The sequence below is a fragment of the Ammospiza nelsoni genome, chromosome 3 (genome assembly GCF_027579445.1).
Source record: "Ammospiza nelsoni isolate bAmmNel1 chromosome 3, bAmmNel1.pri, whole genome shotgun sequence".
Taxonomy (NCBI): domain Eukaryota; kingdom Metazoa; phylum Chordata; class Aves; order Passeriformes; family Passerellidae; genus Ammospiza; species Ammospiza nelsoni.
This window is the reverse complement of record NC_080635.1, coordinates 50,287,756-50,308,349: the sequence shown is the minus strand read 5'-3', so window position 1 is coordinate 50,308,349 and position 20,594 is coordinate 50,287,756. Positions and strand designations below refer to the sequence as shown.

Sequence of the window (20,594 nt, the reverse complement as noted above, 5' to 3'; positions counted from 1 at the left end):
GCAAATTGCTTAAACTCTCCTTGACTGCATTTTTTACGTTAGCAACTTGATGAGCAGTTTTACCTGGTACAAGCTGGCAAGGTGGTGTTTAGTTTTAATCAGAAAGGGTTGGTTGACCCCTGGGTGATCCACGTCATGAGCTGCGGCAGCAAGCAGTCCGAGCATGATGTCCGATGGGGTGAGGAAGTTGGCAAGCTGAATCATCACACACATTAATCACAACAAGAACAGGAACAGTAAATATTTTTTGGTAAATAAACAAACCAGCTGACATCATGGCATAATTTGGGTGTGTTGGCATTTGTACACAAATGTCAAGTATAAATTTTGTGAACAATGTTTTTAAGGTAAATGTTGAACATACATCTATAAAGATATTATACTACATAATCATCTTTTATTAGAGTTTGTATTTCTTATCTCTTTATTACCCATGGCAATATAAGGATTGTTGTAATAGAAGGGCATTGGCATAGTCTCATTTGTTTTGAAAAGCAAACAGGTAGGCTGACAGGTAGGCATATGTTAGCATCCATTGTAAGAGTTCAGCCCCTCCAAGTATTTAGTAATGCCAACAAAAGATCAGGCTTCAATTCTCTAACATAGCACTGTGTTACAAAATGCAGAGTTTATCAACTTCTGAAATTTCAGCTTTGGCTGTTAAATATCTATCCCCGTTCAAGTATATGTATTTTATTAGAGAACCTAATTTACCTTTCTAACTTTAAACATTCAAGTTGGAAAACCTCTCCAGATTTTTTTCTGCTACAGGGCTCATTTAGAAACAAAAAAAGGTAGTCTTAGCATTTTCTGTTTGTGAGAGTGAAGCAGTTATTACCAGCCCAATGAGTCTGTAAAGAGTATACAGGTATATGAGATGAAAGAAGCATTCTGAGGTCAGAACTGATGAGCAGTATGGTCCAGGTTCTGGATGTTGTCTGTCCTCTGCACTTCCTGGCAAGAAAGGACTTGCAGATCTTGCAGGAGATGAAAATACAAGAAAGGTGGGGCCTGGTCCTGCCCTCACCACTGGTATATTCTTGTGTAACAAATTGCTAGTTCTAGCAGAACATCCCTTCATTTGAGCCAAGCCAGAAAAGGTTAGTTATGTTCTTATACTGTGGCTCAGCATGGCAATATCACAGTGCCTTCCAGTAACACACAAGGCAACACCACTCTGATGCTGTGAGAACTTGCAGCAGCAGTCAAATACTCATGCAGAGGATACCCTTGCAACAGACCCATCTGAAGGGACTGTTTTCCCCTTTCCTGGTGATATTGTGCCCAATTTGGTATGTTGAAATAGTGATGTGGGGAGCTGATGCTCTGAGGTGGCTCAGGCACAGACATGCATTGCCTCCTTCGGAGTTTGGTGGGAGAAGAGCTGCAGGCACCAGTGAGTGCCTGGGTCACAGCACTCTGCTGGCTGGAGCTCACATGGCAGCACTCAGACAGGATGCCTGCGTGATGAGAAGTGACTCTCACAGCTTGACTGAAACATCTGTAATCTGTAGCCAAGGCTGCTCCTCACTTGCTGCTGACTTCCAGCACGCCATCACTTTCTGCTGTCTAGAAGTATGTCCTGGGGCTTTTATTTCAACCCTGGGAAAAAAAATCTGAGAACTATCTGAAAGCAACATCAGTGTGAAAAGTTGTCATTACCTTGGGCTCCCTCAGATAGCAGTGCATAGCTTGTGTGACATCAGCGGCATGGACAGCATTGTGGTATGGGTTCTGGCTATGGTAATCGTCTTGAACCATAACTGCGAATCAAAACAGAAAACAAAGATCCTTTTGTCTCTGAATGCCATGGCCACAAGTGGGAACTGGACTTAAAATACAAACTGAGGTTTTGCAGTCAGCTGCCTGAGGAGTTTCTTCAAATAGCCGTAGCTTATTTAAATTGCCGCTTTTATCGGGGTACCTTTAGAGAAAAAATGCATGAAAGGATTTGTGAGGCCCAAGGGGATGTACTGGGTCTAGCGCATAAATCACCTCTTTCTTGCCTTAGTGAAGGCTCTCATTCAGGAATAAAATAAACAAGTAAGAGAGGCAAATTTATCCACAACGGAGTGTAATTATTTAGCCTGCTGTTGTAGGGTAGTAGTGTGCCATTAAGGCAGTACCACCTATTTTACAGCAGCAGGGAGTGAGACCCTGATATCCTGCCATGATTTGTTATTTGAGTGATGAACTACAGGCAAAGGCATTCCTATACCCCCAGGAGAAGAATCAAAAAAAAACCAGCTTTGGGGTATTCACAGCAAAATCTCCAGTGACAATTTTAGTCACATCTGTGTGTTCATTTTAAAATGCCAGTCCCTCTTGCTTCAGTTTGCAGCTCTGGAACCGGTCCAGTAGGACCAGGAGCACCAACCTCTTAACTCTCAGCGCTCTCTCTCAGACAGAAAAATCATTGAGATGTGTGCTTCACACCCCTCTGTTCCTTGCAGCAGTGTGTGCACCATTACGTGGGTCAGGGGACAGCACCACATGAGCACTGGGAGCTGCATGTGATCGTGCCTAGGGCGCTCTCCTAGACACGATCCAATTAATCCAATGGAAAGCCAACGGGCAGATTTCCCATGGCGCTCACTGCCAGCATGAGGAGCGCCAGAGAAAGTCCGAGCCTTCTGTCTGTTTCCAGCCACACAAGCATCTGGAGGTACAGTGGGTAATCCCTTAAACTGGGAGTTTAGACCACTAGCTCTAATTGCCCGACTCTCCGCTTCACGTCTGCCCACAGGAGTTAAAACAGCAGGGAGATTTTGTCTGTCTCCGCACCAGAGGAACACTTTCCAGAAGCAACAATTATGCAGTCTTAAAGAAGAGACCCTGCTTTGGAAACTCTGCCTGACAGCCTGAAAAACTGGCATTTAGATGCTTTCAAAAAGTGATGCAAAAAGTAATTGATTTTGGCCAATTTCTTCTTTTGGTTCACTGACAGCATGGGGCTAATATTTCTGTTGGCAGTAACAGCAGCAGGGGCTTTCATCAACACTGTTCAGTGTAGACAGGACAGCTTGATATAATTTGTTAAATTTTGCACATAAGCTTTTAACTGCCCTGGGCCTCAGTGGTCTTTTTGTCACTAAAATAATTACGCTGCACCACAATTGTACTGTGCGCGCGTAGGTTCTGCAGTGTCTGTCTGTCTGTGTGGGCCTGAGCCAGCCACATCTCTGCATGGCATATTTTATTTTAAATCACAAGTGTGACTGTGGTGCTGGGATGCTTTAGCCCAATGCAGAGCCTTTTGAAATCCCTCCACTGACTAGGTACTGAACCAAGTACTTGAGTGCCTGGAAACTGTATGCTGATACATATCATAGTTATCTTTTACTGAAATATTTCCAACTACGTCATCATTTTTACACAGACAGACCAAGCCAGTGCCTTCTCAGATGTTCTACTTAAGCTATAAACTTCATTCAAAGATGGTTGTTGAGGTGTGCACTTACCAAAAAACCTGTGTAATGTAACCATGTCTAACTGGAAATGGTGAATAAGTCCATGCACATTGAAGAGGTGACAAAGCAGTGTTACAAGACTGTTTCCTAAAAGGAGAAAGGAACAACTCTTAGATTCCCTTTACAGGTAGTTATAAACCAAGCAAGGCTAAAAATCTGGGTAATTTCCTATTAGTCAGCTCCTATCACCTCATCTCCAATGAAGTGAGCTTAGATGACTCTCAGGTACTCAGAACTCACTTATACAAATTACTCCTATATGTAATCAAGACTTGATGGAAAGGTTGTACCAATGGAGTGACATCCTTGTGTCTAGATGCCTTAAAGACACGTTTGCTGTTTCAACATGACAGGCAAACTGTGGTTTTAACTGGAAGGAGGCAAACTGATGTAGTTTTAACAAAATCTTCAACAGGCTTGTCTGAGAGCGATATCATTTTCATAATTCAGGTCTATCTAAAGAAACAATAGAAACAAGAGTGGCTTTTCTGCCACTTGGGTTTGCCATACTGTACTAATTAATTACTAAAAATCAGGACTTTGGAATGAATTTTTTTTATTTTGCATATGGCTGTATAAACATGTAATTAACCGTGGTAACCTAGCTCAGCTACAACTGCATCTCATAACAATGCCACAGACAGGAAAAATGAGTTGCAGCATTTGCAGTCTCAAGTCCCACAGTAATGCTGCACTGGCCTTACTGTAAATCCAATACTGGGAACACTGGCAAAATTGAACCTTACTAGTATTACATGATCAGCTATACATAAACACAGTATTTCAAAAGGTTTGCACTGCTTAATTCAGCGTCACTGTTTCCATAAAAGTTAGAAAAAACCCCAAACCAACCAACCCATACTACACATAAACAAAGTTGAAGGGAGTCTTTTCTTATTTAATGTAACTCAGGAAGGAAAATAAATATCTGTATGAAGAACATATGGAAACTAACTTGGTCTTGACTACTGAGCAGGGGCACAGAAAGATAATTTAGAAGAACTATGGTTTTGCTTCCCAGGCAATTTGCAATTCTTTTCACTCTTCACTGCCAGTCACTCAGCTGAATGAGCCTCTAAACCAGCTTTTCTCTACATCTTCTGCCCCAACCAAACTTAATTAGACTGGAGTGAGGAATGAGGGATCTCAATTCTCTGAGCAGTACAGAAAGGGGAAAGGTGTGATCATTACTCTCTCTAGCAGTTACCTGATCAAGGGGTAATGTCTGGACATTTGTGGGGAGGGGGATGGTTTACACGTGTTTAGAGAAAACATTTCACAGATTTTTACCCTCTAAATAAATTTCCTAATTTTTGCTGCTGAACAGAAGTGAGGGTATCTTCACTCAAATGTCTTTAGTATTGATAGAAATTGACAGATTATGGCGATCTGGATTTATTATATCTAACAGGTATATTTAAAGTGGCTTGGGAGTTTCACAGGCAAATGAAACAGAAACATCTCTTGAAAAGGTGACAACAACAAATGTAGAGGATTAGATTAGTACAAAAGCACACCTGAAACATTGTCCTATAGTTCAGGAAAAGCCTGAAAAAGCTCCAGGATGTGATTTTAATAGAGGTTAAATATGGCCAATTTCTCTTCAGTAATCTGAACTGGAAACATTTAACAAACATTATGTATTTTAACATATGTATTAACAATTAATTATGTATTTTTTGACTAGTCATATATGAGATAGAGTAAAATAAAGACTTAAAAAAAATTACTTACCATTTGTCAAGCGATCAAACAAGAAAATGTCAAAATCCCACATTCCCACTTTGGATAACATATGCTGGAAAAAGCAAATGTGAAAAGGCCAATGACTGGTATGTCACAGTGTAAAGCAGATTTTTATTATTATTCCACATTAATCAGTCACAGAATTGGTTATTACAGCTTTAAAGTTTTTTTTCGAGAAACCTATAGAAGTCATATTTGAAATATCAGAAATCAGGCTCATGTGGCTGTACTGCAAAAAATATCAGTTGCACTTTTAACTGAGAAGGTTTTGAACATAACAGTAAAAATGCCTCTAAATGGAACTCAAAACAATGAATAATATAAACCAAAATATTATGAAAATATTCCCTTTTACTGTACAAATGCTTCATTGTTTCTTCATGTCCCCAGACTTTCAAGTGCAAATTCTCTTAGGTTTTAAAACACTTAATAGTGTTTTAAAATCTTAGCTCTCATTGCGAATATGAGTTACAATGTGCTAAACAAAGAAGTACACAGGAATAGCTTTTATAAATTTAGATACAGTGCTACTGTTAAGCCCACTCAGACATGCAGAGGAATCCATCATTACCTACAACTGCAGTGTTTTTACAGCTACATCAGTTGAGTCAGGAGACTGATTGTGGACTACCTCTATGACCCACAGTGATGTGTGTGTGAATGAAATACACATTCACTCCCATCTCTAATCTACATTCAAGCAGCTCTGGACTCTTAATTTCTAACATCTGCCTCATAATCTCCTCCAGCAGAGAATAAAAATCACCTGGGCATATAATCCCAACACAATCAATTGTGAAAGTTTTGCTAGAAAATACCATTCAAAGTAAGTGTAAGAGCTGCAAAATAAGATAATTATATTTTTATCAGTGTGAAGTTCGCAGTCAATGCTCCACACTTCCTAGCCTTTGCCACTGTGGAGAGCTATTGTGGGTTTCCCAATAGTTATTCCATAGCAGATGAGAGACGCCCATCTTTTTTCAAGTGGAAGAACTAAATGCTGTGTCTGGGCTGCACTTAAATCAGTAACTTAACCTGAAATCCTTCATTCTTTAATAAATCCACATTATAATTTCAGTTGTTGGAATCTGAAAATGCTGAGTAGATTTAGCAATGTTTTCTGTTGCTTTGAGACCTAAGCCTTTAAGGCTGTAACCACAACTGAGGAATGGACAATCTGTTTGTTGAGAGGTAGGCACTAACGTGGGTCATTTAAGAAAGATCAGTTAGGAATTTGGTTACCTGAAGACTAAAACAAAACTGACACTCTCTGTAGCATTATTAAAAGAAATGGAGAGCTGGAGACCTGTCTTACCCTTGCTTGCCCAAGGTAGTCCTCATCCAGTAGGTAGAGAGAGGCTTGTGGTACAATTCCACGCAGTAACCGGGATGCATGGAAGTATCTCTGGAAACTTAACAGTCTTTTCACTTTCTTCTTGGTGCCGACTTCCCCTGAGAGTGCACTATCTGTGAAAAGCAATCAGCACAGAAAGCATCAAACCCGAGGTGATGGACGACATTGTCAGCTTAATATGAGAAATATCAAACACTTTGAAATAGTAATACAAAAATCATGGAGCTCACACTTCTTGCCAAGCCACATGAAGGAGCTGTATTCAAATCACTTCAGCATAATATATTTGTTTATTTTAGAGAGGAAATATGTTCCAGGGAAGAGGATACTATTGTAGGTTTTGGAAGAGCTGAGTTCAGTACACTGCCTGCCACAGCCTTTAATGTGATCCAGCCCAGTCACTGGCAGGAAGGGGGTGATACATCTCCTAACTGCAGGTGTTAGGGAAAGCCTAAATGACTAGGCAGAGCTAGGTACAGGAAAGCTGCTCTTACCCTCTCTGCCTCTGTTCCCTAACTATACACCTGAAAATAACATTAATTAATTTGATACCTCACAGGAGGTGTCATTGGAATATATTAAAAATTGCACAGCACTACGAGGTGATCTTGGGTATAAAATCAAAAAAATCATACCAAAAGAGAACTCAAAATACAGTTTGAGAACACAAATGTGTGATCCACCTTTGGAAAAGGAAATAAAAGAGAGAAAGAAATAAGAATAGGTTCATAATCCTACTGCATTGTCTGCTGTCATTTCTACATATTAAAGCAAATTATAAATGAAGAAAATATTTCACCTGTGCAATGAGGAAAGCAGGTATATTGAGATAATACAGGTATTTCTGGTTACACAACAGAATATGTTCTTTTCACTCGGTACCAGGATAATTCTAATTCCCTAATGCTGTATTAGGAGATTTTCATATAGGGCTAAATGAGACACAAAAACCAAGGCAGTTTTTATACAGTGGTTAAATTACTAATTAGAGTAATTAAATTACCTTATTGTTAGTAAGAAAATTATGGAGGCTTTCTAAAACTCATAATGGTATAGGGTAATTTCATCTGAACTTTTAATAGAACCTCACACTCAGCTGTGGTGTTTTCATTTTGCAGTCTGGTATAAGTTTTGGAAAAAAGAGAGGACAGAAACTGAACAGCTGGCCAAAGGTAGCAAGATACAATACAGTTTATTTGTAAGACAAATCTTGCAAGAAACTGAAGATTAAACAGTCCTTTGAGAGAAAAGTAATGATTTCTTTGTAAGACAAAGTTTTATTTGTAAGACAAACCTTGTAAGAAACTGAAGATTAAACAGTCCTTTGAGAGAAAAGTAATGATTTCTTGAGATAAGAAGCTCCATAGCAATGCACTGGTTTAAACAGAGCTCATGAAAAATATCTACACACTGAAGCTGACTCTCTGTTTTCTATTTTTCCATCTCTTTTTATGGAAAAACACTGAATGTTTGTTCTACTGTGACATTAAAATATCACTTTGCACACTGTTTCTATGGGTGGTATTATTCCGAGAGGATTTCCAGAGAAGTCGCTAAGGTTTTTTTGGATCATGGATGGTTCAGGATTTGATTTCTCTAACAGCAGCAAGCACCCTCTGTAGCAAACTTCTTCCTTATTAAGTAATCCAACAGCTACTGAACGGCACCAAGTCAGTAACAACATCTAAAAACCCATCCTTACATACTGAGGAGCAACAGAACTTCCAACACCAAGTAAGCCTCATGGTTCTCATGTGCAGCCCAAAGACCTCACTGAGTTTTAATAATATAAAAGCAAAAAACAACTTCATTGCATCTTGACAAGCCATGTGGTTTCCAGAACGAAAACAGTAACAACACCACTACTGTACCAGCCTGAAGGTCAGGTTTTCATTTATGATGTGCCAGCACCTGCCTTGATTTTCTCACACATTTTAAAAGCTGGAACAATTTCGTGGCCTGTTGAAGGAGTGACTAATGTAGGTGTGAACAGTTACCCAGTGGCAGCAACACGTGGAGGAACCAAGTACACTTGTTTTCTTATTTCTTTTCATTTATATAGGGCTGCTATGAAAGGGCTGGCATTCAATTTAATTCCTGGATAACAAAACACTCTTAAAATTAATTCACTTTTTAAACTTCTGTTAGCTGTTTCTCAACTTTCCAACTTTCCTATTTCCATCTTAGCCACAAGCTGTCACTACTTTCAGGTAACAAGTTTAAAATTTAAAGTACAAAAAATTCACTTTTTAACATTAAAAATTAGAAGTTGCTCCCACAAATTTTAATCTAAGTTAATATATTTCTTTTCAGTTAAAGACAGATGACTGAAATCACCACCTACACTCTCTTAAACTGTCTTTAAAACTCACACATAGAGTTGCTGTGGATGATCTGAAAATGAAGGTTTGGCCTCAGTCCCAACAAGCAGCTGTACATTGGATTATGAAGAAGTGTTTATTTTATCCTTTGGATTACCAGATCATTTCAGTAGCATAAATAATACTTGCCAAAGCACGAACAGGTCAGATGGAAACAAGTAACTTCTTATTACGAAACATATTTTCTGAACTGAACCACCAAACTTGCTGCCCATTGCTCTGTATGGTTGTCATGGGTCTCAATTCAAATTTAGTTATCAGCAGACAGCACCCCTGAAACCTGACTTGATGTTTCAGGTGAGCAATGTACTCTAATATATTCTACAAAAAAGATTACCCACAATAATCTGTATTTTCATTCATAAGGGAAGAAGTTCATAATACTGATACAGAATTGTAGCAAATGTATTTTTAAAACTCGGCTCTTGACAGGACAGCCCAAATCCAGCACTGCAGGCTATCCACATGCAAACTCTGGATGTCAACTTAAAAGAGTATCATGATGCTTTGGGTCATTTTAGTAATAACTGATTTGCTTTTGACTCACAGGACTTATCAGCTGATTGCTATGACCTATCTCAGATTACTCTGACATCCACAATAATGTGTTTTATTTTGACGGTGTCTTGCATAAAATTGGACTGATGCTGCCCTTCTCTGAACACAACACACCCCAAACAAGTATAATCTCACTAGCGTTTTCCCTTTCCCCTTCCCATCAGTGTCAAACAAAAAAAAGGAAAAGCACAACTATATGAAGTTGAGGGAAAAAGGTAAATTAGAACAGAAGAGCAAAAGGCAATGCAGCCAAAAGTGAACACTTAAACTCTGCTCTCGGCTCAGCAGTTGCATCTGAATCTCCCAGAAGCAAAAAGCCATTAGCCATTCCCAACATATGGGATCTACAAGCTGACATAAAATCAAGATGCATTTTTAAGATGAAATTAAGGATTTATGTGAATGACTTACAGTAAAATGCTGAACATACTATTTTATTGACAACCATAAATTTCAATTTAAATAATAAATATAAAATTTTGATGATGACACATGTTACAAGTCATACCGTGCCTTCAGATGAAACTGAATTGCAAAGTAAATGAATCAAAAATACTACTGCAGATATCCCTGAACTTCAGCTTTGGAACTATGGATACCAGAACATATGCTATAGCATCTGGTTAAAGGCCATGATCTGCAAAGGTCATATGGGAAGGATTTAGTAATTATGGGCAATTTTGAAATGAATGTGAAAGACAAACAAGAATGTCTTTTGTTTATACCCATAAAACTTCCCTCCAGAACTGTGTTTAACTTTAGTCATTGTGGCAACTTTTGAATGTTTTGCTCACCTAAAAAACTCCATCTCTTAAAAGATGCCCATTCTCATGCTACGGAGCGACTGCCTAGCGGAGGGTGGCAGAAACCCTCCTTTGTACACTGCACAAAGCTACTGTATGGATTACACAGACATCTTGTATGAATTACACACATGTTTACGGAAGTGTTTGTGCAAGCATTCCTCACAAAGCTCAACCTCTGCCTTCAAAAGCTCAGCTGGCCTGAGCTCGCAGCGTTTCTCCCGTGTTTTAGCAGGCAGCCAAAGTGGCTGCATTTTTCTCCAGGTAATTGGACAGCCACATCACGCAGGCACGCACAGCCAGCAGACCATGGGTGATGTCTGCATTCCTGCTCGTGGCCCTCAAGAGGTTAATAAGCTGCAGAAATCAATGGCTGCCTTCTTTCTCCCAACACATCTCCTCCAGTTACACAGATCTTCTCGCCTTAAATTGATCTATGCCTCGCTACACACCAACCTCTGTTATTTCAGGAAAAGAGTTTTCCTGCACTGGGAACTGCTACCGGTTTTATTTCACATTTCTTTCACACTGCTGCACTAGCACGTGCCCACAGGCAGCATGAATATAAAAATGATGGAGGTTATGCTAACAATGGTTGAGTTAACATCCAGAAATGATCACATAAATCAAACTTGGACAAGGGTGTACTTAACTCTGCACCAGACATTCATTACATTGTTACTGTTCTTTCAAAGTAAACAACCTTTGTTATGCATTCAAATAAAGCCTCTGAGTTTTTCTTCACAGTACTGCCTTTTGTTATTTTATTGCACTTCAGCGTACAATAAAAACAGGTCACCCAGCAGCATGAGTGGATTAAAAAAGGGCTTATTAATTTTCAAAATGAACGGATTCAGAAAAGAGAAATGTTTTTTTCCTCTTCTTTTCTAAAGGATGCAGATTAAATCAGGTCCTCAAGCAGCTGCCTTTGAATCACATAATTTGTAATACCCTTTCCCCTCTTCCAAGGATGCAAAGGCATTTCATATACAGCCACTGTATGCCTGAAGACCCAGGCAGGACTGGTGGGAAAGTGCTGGGGTATCTGGGAGATAAGGTGAGAGGGTGAGTCCTGCAATTTAAGCTCAGGACAGCCTGCAAACAGCAAGGACTCTGGGAAACAATTTGTCTCTGGTCCCACAATTTTCCACACTGGTTCCTGGCTTGACAGCTGGTTAGAAAACTTCTCTTTGTGAGCCTTTGTGAGAGATATGTAATTGACTTGGGAAGAATAACTGGTGTTTTTCCTTTTTTTGCACATAAAACTATGCCATGCATTTACATCACCTTTACTGAAGTCTTGTTTGGCATATTCATTGCATGCTTGGTTGCTGAATTTTTCTTACACAGGCGAGTGCATAGCACTAATGATAGAAAAAAACTGCTGTGCCTTCCTAGTATCTTCTTATGTTACAGACTTATCAGTGTCCAAAATACAACAGCAGCATTAGTATGGGTAGTTGAACTAACACCGGTGATCTAAAAATTAATGACAAACTTAATGTTTTAAATTTGAATTTTGTAGAATGCACTTATCAACTAGAAGAACAGAAAACCTCTTCTCTCTGCACTGTCTAGGCCTTCCAGATACATTCTACCTTGTAGTCCAAATGGCCTTCAGAAAGAAAACACTGAGGTTTTGAGGAAAGGCCTGAGAAAATGCACAAACCACCAGAAGCCTATGTGGAAGGACTGTCACTTAAAAGCTTTCAATCTGGTGTAGAAGGACCAAGGAGCTTAGATGAATACCCCAGTTCTATGTCTCAATCACCTGTGTAAGAAACTAAAGAAGACTGATTCAAAATTAGCAAGATTGTGTCAATTTTATCATCTGAATATACACTGGTCACTGCAACTAAGAGGACTGAGATGAAGACCTTGCACTATATCCTATCTACAGATAAAAAAGTGTTGTTCTGAAATCTTGTAAATGCAGGAATCTTTCTGAGACTTCCTCAGACTACACAGAAGCCAAAAAAGTTATTACAAACACTTTGTTTTTACTTGCTTCTCCAACATCTAAAATATTCTTTGTTCCTTGACTTCTGAAAAATTCGTTCTTAGAGATCAAGTGCTCTCTGCCAGCTGCCATTGTTTATTTAGGTTGCAACTGCATTATTTCTCTTTAGAGGGGCAAACTTTTTTTCAATGAAAACTTTTCTCACAGCAGAAGCTGTGAGAAAGAGAAAATGACCCTGAACACATCAGAGAAAAGCAAAAATTTAGAAGTACAGCAAAAGAAGTTTAAAATTTTCTGCTTTAGAGTAAAAATTTTGTTCTCCAGCCACATCCACAAGCACACAAAACCAATGCAAAGCCCTGCTTAAAGAGGAGTCACTTGTGCTTCTCTGGCTAGAGTGAGAGGTTCTGAGAAATCACCTTTCTAGGTGACCTGGCTCTGGAGTTTCCACTTCTTTGAACATCACTTGAAGTGATGGTGCCTCGTTACAGCTGAATTTCCAACTCATGAAGTTCCTGCACAATTATTGGCATTTTGAAAAAGACTAGTCACGCAGTTTGCTCCCCATCCCAAAATACATTCTTTTCGATACTGTTTGAAAGAAGTTAAGAATTATGCTGATAATTCCACTTATATACTAAATCATCCTATTACAACAAGTTCTGGAGAAATTAGGGTTTCAAAGACCATTTAAATAACAGAATATTAGGAACGTAATAACAGGAAGAGGAATAGAATAAATCAAAATTTAAGATGAATTCAGATGTGTTTCTTATCAGAATTTGAAGCCTTTATTTGGGCTATCACTCATCTTTATGCAAACAAACACTTTGGCATCATTTTATTAAGCCTCCTCCAAGTTCTTAGGAAATGGCATGTTATTTTCTGGTTTGTCACAATCTCATTATCATTTCGTTATGAACCTTTACTTTGACACTTCAATCTTTGTACAGCAGTCAGGACCTTTGCTTCCTAAAACTGTTAATGTTCTATGGCTGATTACAGTTTCCCCAACAGGAAACAGTGCATCCCCTCCTCCTTCACTCCCCTTGAGAAAAAAACAACATAACCTGTAATAACAGCAAACCCAACCTTCATTTATCACTTTAATGATCCCTTCTCCTTGTTCTCTCTCTTCCTCTGGTCATTTGGAAAGTATCCTCAGTGTTATCTTCAGTAGATCCTTTCCCTTTTCTAATCAAGGAAAAGGAGGTGGTGTGGCAGAACGGGTCACGCATCATTTGGCAGCTTTTAAAAGGACATCTTCAGTGAACTGAATCCCAAGTCTGTACTAAAAAGTAAGCTACAAATGAGTGTATCAGGTCAGGTTTGCTAAGACTCAGTGTGTGAAGCACATGCAGGCTTTTTGTTTGTTTTGCTTGCTTTTGTTTGTTTTGAGTTCTTCTGACGCATTCATAACCCAAAATGATGGATTTTGTTGGCATATGAGGCCATGTGCATCTATTGGTTTTACATTCTAGCTTTCATTTTTCTGCAAGTGTGGCATTAAAGCTAAACAAGGAGCATGAATAGCAGGAAGTCCATTATACTTTTCAAGCAAACTCTGTTATTAAACTCTTCCTCCAAAAAAAAAAACCCCTTTCTATTATTTGATGAAAAGGGTGAACCAGATTGACTTCCAATGATACAAAGAATTTTTTAATATAGTGAGGGGTTACTGGAAAAGAGAACATTCTCTGTGCTGAAGTATTAAGAGGATTCTAATTTCTCTTCCTTGAATAGGTAACTGATAGCAAGGCCACAGGCTGACCAGTTCTGAAAATGTTCATCCCATTCAAACAAGCTAATGTGATTAAGAAGCCTATGTGTCTTAGGGATGATGATGAGTATCTTTTGGATAGGTTTATCTACAAGGAACTAGGAGAAGTATTATGCAGAAATAATGCAGACCTCATAAGATCTCTCCCTTTCTAATATAAAAACCATCTGGAACTTTGGACTCATCTCCACAGGCTGGGCTGAGTTCTGAGTAATCCAATCAGCCCTTGAAACTTCCTCACAAGACTTTTAGTGTCCTAATTTAACCCAGGTCAGAAATATCTAAAAAAGCATCTCTCACTCCCACTTCTTTTTCTAGCCAAAGGCAACAAAACAAGGCGCTTAACCAAACTCTTTTTAACCTCACTCAATTGGGTTCAGGTTACTTGATGGTTCAGTTTTGGCTTGGTGGCTGTGGTTAAGTTTTATTTTCCCTGGAGATGGGCCCTACCTGAAAGCCCTGGAGTGTTCAAAATTCAAACCCAAAAATGAATGTAAATTTTGCAATAGACCCTTCTGTAGACAGGCAGAAACCACAGATTCAAATGTCCACAGACTTTGGTTCTTTGAGATGGAGACATTTTCATGACTTCGTATCTTCCCTTACTAATCCTGACAACATGTTTTATTTCTCCAATACCTAATTCATCACATTCCTGCAAAGTATGTGATGAATTCACTTTATTTGCAAACAAACTGAAAACCAGAGTATTTTGCTTGACTCAGAACAGACACAAATCAAGGACAGAGATGGAATGTTACCTAATGTGACCATTTATCACCATCTGGAGTTAGAAGTATATAATCTGTAATAAATTAATTTGCCATGCTAAGCTTAAAGCAGGTGGGGTTCTCTGGGACTCAGCTTCTGCTTGCATGACCACATCAGGATCCTAAGTAATACAGAGACATACCTTTGGAATGTCTACAGACATGTTTTGACATTTTGCATATTCTCAGATCCCACTCTGTGCTCCTGCTGTGCAAGGTGTAAGAAAACAGGTATCTCTCTGGGTAACACCACTTGGGTACAGAGACTCCAACTTGCAGGTCACATATATAAATACTGAAGTGAATACTGAAGAAGGGAATCAAATATAGTCAATTAAAGGCAAATAATTTTGTTGTTTGCAAGCCAAAATTTAATCCAGATAAAAGCTTAGCATAAACAAGATGGGAACGGGAGAATTTAAGTCTTAAGAACCTTGTCTTCTGGCTTGCTTGACAAGCAAACTTCTAAATGGCAAGTTACTTATCACAGCTGTAATCTATGTTATTTTGTTACTCTACTTGATTGACCCTGGCAATAAAACAAAGTATCCAACATAATTGCCATAGGGTGAGGTCTTGCTTACTGCTGCATGTTTACCTACAAGTCCAGATTAAAAACAAGGAATTCCCTCAAACTTTTGAGTTAAGGCAGTGAAGAAGTGTACTGTCATAGCCACCAAAAAAACCCCTCATAATGAGATAATAAAATCCATTTAAATCAATGCATATTAGTCACTAGTGAGATCTGCTTCAATGACTCACTGAGCAACTTTATGAATCAGAGAACTAAATTATTGCTTACCATAGCTATGCTCCTTTATTCCTCAAATCCAAAATATACTCTGCTAAAAGGAAAATTGGATTAATTTTCACTGCAGAAGTGTTTTGAATTCTAAATTATTGCCCTGCAAATATTTAACTCCTTTTCTGTCCTGTGAACAGTAAGGTTCATTTAATTCACTGAAATGTGGAAGTGTCAATGAGTTGCCAACATAAATTTTGACCTGCACCAGGTTCAGTCTCAAGCTTGAGCTACCCAGTTCAGAGTCAAAATTTCCTAAAATTTGTGAGGTCTTGTTTGGAATTAATTGAAGACAAAACTATCATCCTATCTTCCCATAAACCTATAGGGCCGTGCAAAATTTGTATCCCTTATTTTAGGAGTCCTCCCTCTGCTGGGGAGGAGCTGCTACACGGCTTCCCCTCAAGCTTCTGACTGGCTGCCATCAACAGAGAGCAGAATCTGGTGGGTCACACAGGTCTCCACCACATTCACTCCTCAGAGAACAGAACCAAAGAGTTCTCAGTGACACAGGGGTATTTTGCACTCAATTTTGTATTCCAGAGTTATTAAGAGTCCCGAAACCCACCAGTGCAGCTATGCCTTGGAAAGCCTGCAGCTAGGCAGAGGAAAGACAGGAAGACACTAAAGCCCTGCATCTCCCCCAGAGAGGATTCTGAAAAATCCTCATGGTCCTGAGCGCCTGGCAAAGACAAGGTGAAGCAACACTAACTTTCTATATACTGCAGAGTCACCGGGGGAATGTGTAGATGGCATCACAGACTCAAACAGCAAGAAGCCAACATCAGTACAGTTGGCTTTGATTAGGGCTACAGAAGATCCCATTTTCAGAGTCAAGGAAGTTTTCCTATCCAAAAAGACTTCAGGGTGTCTTAAGTTACACAGAGACTTTACTGTAGGACTCCAGAAAAAACAGAAGATATGGTCTAGTCAGTGTTAACCCTTAACAGACAAAGTAGGGAAACATCCACTAATTTGACTGAATCTGCACTTAAAAAAAAGTTACATATAAGTAATCTTTAGTCTGACATTAAATATCAATACCCTGTATTTTTTTTACATATGAATTTACATAATGGATGTCAACTTGTTCAAGAATGAGCTTCAGTGTTTTCTCTTACTTTAAAACAAGGCTGGTACTGTTTTTTGGAACAGTATTTCAGATGCAAGATAGAACAGTTGCTATTTAAACTCAGTTTGTTAGTGAGAAGCTGCAGTAATGTTTATGCTGCATTTGTTGATGAACTCTGAGAACATTTACTATAACATTTCATCTGCCTCTTCCCTCACTCTTAACATTTTTCAGTATACAGTTGCTGCCTGCCAGTTACTGCCCCCAAACAAATGCAACATGGTGACAAAATTTTATTGCAGGTATTAATTGGGTACTTTTCAAGACAGTGTGCAGTGGTGGCATTTATATATATTTCTTTTTGATAGGATGGGCAGCACTGTGTTTTTTGCTGTTTATGTGGTTATGTTTTTTGCTACTTCTGCACAGCAGGAATGGATTTAACAGAAAGATGTAGATGAACAAATATTACAAAAGCCTGTTTATTTCCTGGCAAAACACATCTGCATGCTCTAACACTGAGCATCTTCATTTACTTGTAGGTCAGCAAGTGAGCCAGGCCCAGTGTGCACTTGCCAGCTACAAAATCAGTAGTCAAGTGTCTAGAAATCCCACTTCATTTTGCACCAAAAAATGGAGGCAACACTACTCCTTAGAGAGAAAGTGGTAAATATACAAAAACCTGAAAACCAGGGAGAATCTAAAATCAGGATCACTGCTTTCCCTTACAGAGATCATAATCAGCCAGCCATACATTTCAGGTTATGGAAAAGCAGTGAAAACAGTAAGCTGGAGGTCTCTGAGAGAGAGCATAGGAGCACAGAACTCCCAGGTTCCCTACCCTGTTGGACCAGAGGTGCACACACAAGGAGGCATCACGTTTTAGGTTCAGCAGTTATATTTAGAGTGGTTAGGTGGAGTGCCCTGCTCCTGGCATGATCAAAGGCTGAGTATTCACCAGAGCATCCCTCGCCATGGATGTCTCTACACAGCCCACGGATAGCAGCAGCATTTCCAAGAAACTGGCAGGATCTGGAGGATGCCAGGACTCATATACAGGGGCTAGAAGTGAAAGCCCTATAGCCAGAAAAAAATCCTGAAACTATTCTTGTGTTCTTCCTTCTCCATGGGTAAAGAAACTGAAAACTCTTTCGAAGTTTAAAAGAAACCAAATTTTATATAATGTATATGCATTCGAAATAAAAAAGAAGGAATCAATTTAGTCACGTTTGAATATGAATATATATCCACTTCTACTTCATGAATGAAAAGTGCTTTATTTGCTCTCAGTTTTTACAAGGGCATGCATGACCAATACTATTTCCAGCTAGCCTACACCTGATTTTTCTTCCTGCTTTTCATCGGCAAGTCAGAATAAACTGTCCTCAAAACTCTGCTCAACTAGTAAGTTATTCCCTTTGTCCTGGGAAAACTGATGGACCCATCTTACCCCCTTACGCCTTTCTACCTCAGCCATAGCAAGCTCTCTGATGGACTTACAACCCAGAAAACACCTTTAATCAGCAGGAGTGACAGCAGCATGTTGCTGGGTGGCAGTAACTCAGCCAGCACGGGTGGATGGAGCCCATCAGACCCCAAGCCCTCCGTCCCCAGCTCCTCTCTACTCCTGACTCCCAGCCAGCCCTCCTGCTTCGCCTCCTCTCTGCTCCCTTCCCTCCCCGCTTCCTCCTCCCTTCCCCAGGCACCCAGACAAGGAAGTGCAAAAAGGAGAATTCAAAGTGTGGTTTGACCATTGCTCTTTGATGAAAAGCACAATCCCTAGGAGGATGACAGTGTCAGCACTGAAATTATTGGGAGTTCCAGTTTGTTTTGATGAAGACAGTGAATAACAGTTTTTTCAAAGGTTCCTTGTGCAGTACACAAGGACACATCAAAATCTGCCTGTGTCCATACACTGAAGTTTATACACAGGCTGAGTGTTACAGGACCCAAGATTTAGTGGTTCTTTTAATTTTATTTTTTTACACGCTTGCTAATGGGTTTACATCAGCATAGAGAGTCCATGAGGTGAAAAAAACCCAACGGGGCCTCGATTTGTTTCTTCTTCTTTTTAGATTTGCTGTCCTTTATTTACAACAGTGGCAAAATAACTTCAATCAAAATGAGTTTAAGATTATTTTTAACAGATGTTCACTGCTGGCCTGACCCAAAATCCATTGACGTCAATGAGAAGACTCCATGGGGCTTTGGATTGGGTTCTAATTGTTGGAAAAATTAATGTTATTGTAAACCACTGGTCAGTGCTGTCACATGCTCCCCTTCTGTGCCAATTCTATATGACCGGATGACAGCTTCACATAAATCTGTTCCAACTGTTGTCTAAGAGGCTAAAGGACACAGAGGTTTATCTCTTTAATTCTGAACTGCCCCTGCTCCTTCCCTAGCACACCCCATGGCCCTACTGTATTTACATTTTTACATTTGACAGATTGAGCACTATGGACTATTCACACAATCAAAACATTTCACAGCCAGACACTGAGTGGAAATAATGGAATTAATGCTGACTGTGTGAAGACAGCTGAGATACAGATATGTATGAGAAGAGACAGTTTGGTTCATACACTTCCAGTAGAGATTTTTATTTGTTTTTGTTTAAATACAGACCTGAAAGAAGGGTTGCACTTACTGTTAAGAAGACGGAAGTCTATAAATGGGTAGGAGCCGCGGCGCTCGGAGACAACCCCTGTCTGACCTCTCACCCGTGCATCTCCTGCAAAACACAAAATCCCCAGAGACATTAGAAGGGGCAGCTGCCTTTCCCTGCTGTTTTCATCTAGATCTATTTTTTAATACAAAGTGACGACATTACACTCCTCCAGTGGGAAAACTAAGGTCCAAAAATTCATCTCCCATGACATCCCAGGGTAATTGGGTAAAGCAGTACAGCTGATCCTCTTATCAGAACAAAGACACAAAAAACCCTTCATTGCTGGCTGGGATTAAACAACATTATCCTATTGAACAACTTCTTGCGAAGCAAGCAGGCTCTCATTGCTTCACAAGAAGTGCAGACATCTGCCTTTTTTTTCCTCAAGTAAGAACAGGTAGGACTCTGACTGTCAGGGCTTCACATACAAAGGTCCCAATCCCAGACTAGGCCCACAATCCAATGGACCTCCACAGCTGTGGGACTGCTCTCAAAACCATCAGTTGATGAAAAAATCCCCCCCAAAAAGTACTAAGATGTTTTTGCACTTAGGTGGGTGGTTTGTATGTTTGTTTGTTTTTGTTTTACTTTCTGCTCTTTGAGCACTCTGGAAAACGCAAACCTTCTCCTCAAACACTGCAGCTGTTTTATGTAAGTGAAAACCTGATGTTCTCAGATAAGCATTACTCTGGAGCGTTAGCATGTATATTTAAAGGTGATGAAGTGCCAACACAATACTAAGAATTAGTACTGTGTATTGCTGTGTAACTCACACTGACTAGTTCCTGACTTACCATGTAATATTGATGAAATAGGCAAAACTAATTTAAGCAGAAAAATGCTCCCCAGGATATATAAGAGTTACAAAACCTCTCTCCAAGTAGACAGGAAGCAGTGGGCAAGCATGTCAATTTTATGTGTCCATAATTTTAAGTATCTTGCAGTGAAATGTAACTGTTCCTTTACAGGCAATCGACAAGACCAAAATATTAAAAATTCTTAAATAAGATGAAGTCTGGAGACCTTGAGGTTCTAGTTAAGAGTACTCTAGTTCTCCACCATACTAACTCCTCTTCTACAGAAACAGAGACCACAGTGTTGAAAGCAAACCCACTGCCCATCCTTACACAGCTCACACTAGTAGCAGTAGTAGTGTAGTCCTATCAAAGTTTGCAATGAAGTGTGAATTTTTAGTTACTTTGAATTGCATTTCCTCTGGGATACAAA

General features: G+C 39.4%; 1 protein-coding gene across 3 annotated transcripts in view; it reads right to left on the bottom strand.

Moving 5' to 3' along the window:
* The window catches only part of PDE7B (phosphodiesterase 7B), a 169,593-nt gene that overhangs the window by 18,162 nt on the left and 130,837 nt on the right, over positions 1-20,594 (bottom strand). For all 3 annotated transcript variants that reach the window (XM_059467623.1, XM_059467624.1, XM_059467622.1), the window contains 6 exons: positions 19,347-19,430; positions 6,532-6,683; positions 5,205-5,268; positions 3,462-3,557; positions 1,663-1,763; positions 64-195 (listed from right to left, as the gene is read on the bottom strand). In XM_059467623.1, the coding sequence (XP_059323606.1) occupies positions 64-195; positions 1,663-1,763; positions 3,462-3,557; positions 5,205-5,268; positions 6,532-6,683; positions 19,347-19,430 (629 nt within the window). The remainder of the gene's footprint in view (positions 1-63; positions 196-1,662; positions 1,764-3,461; positions 3,558-5,204; positions 5,269-6,531; positions 6,684-19,346; positions 19,431-20,594) is intronic.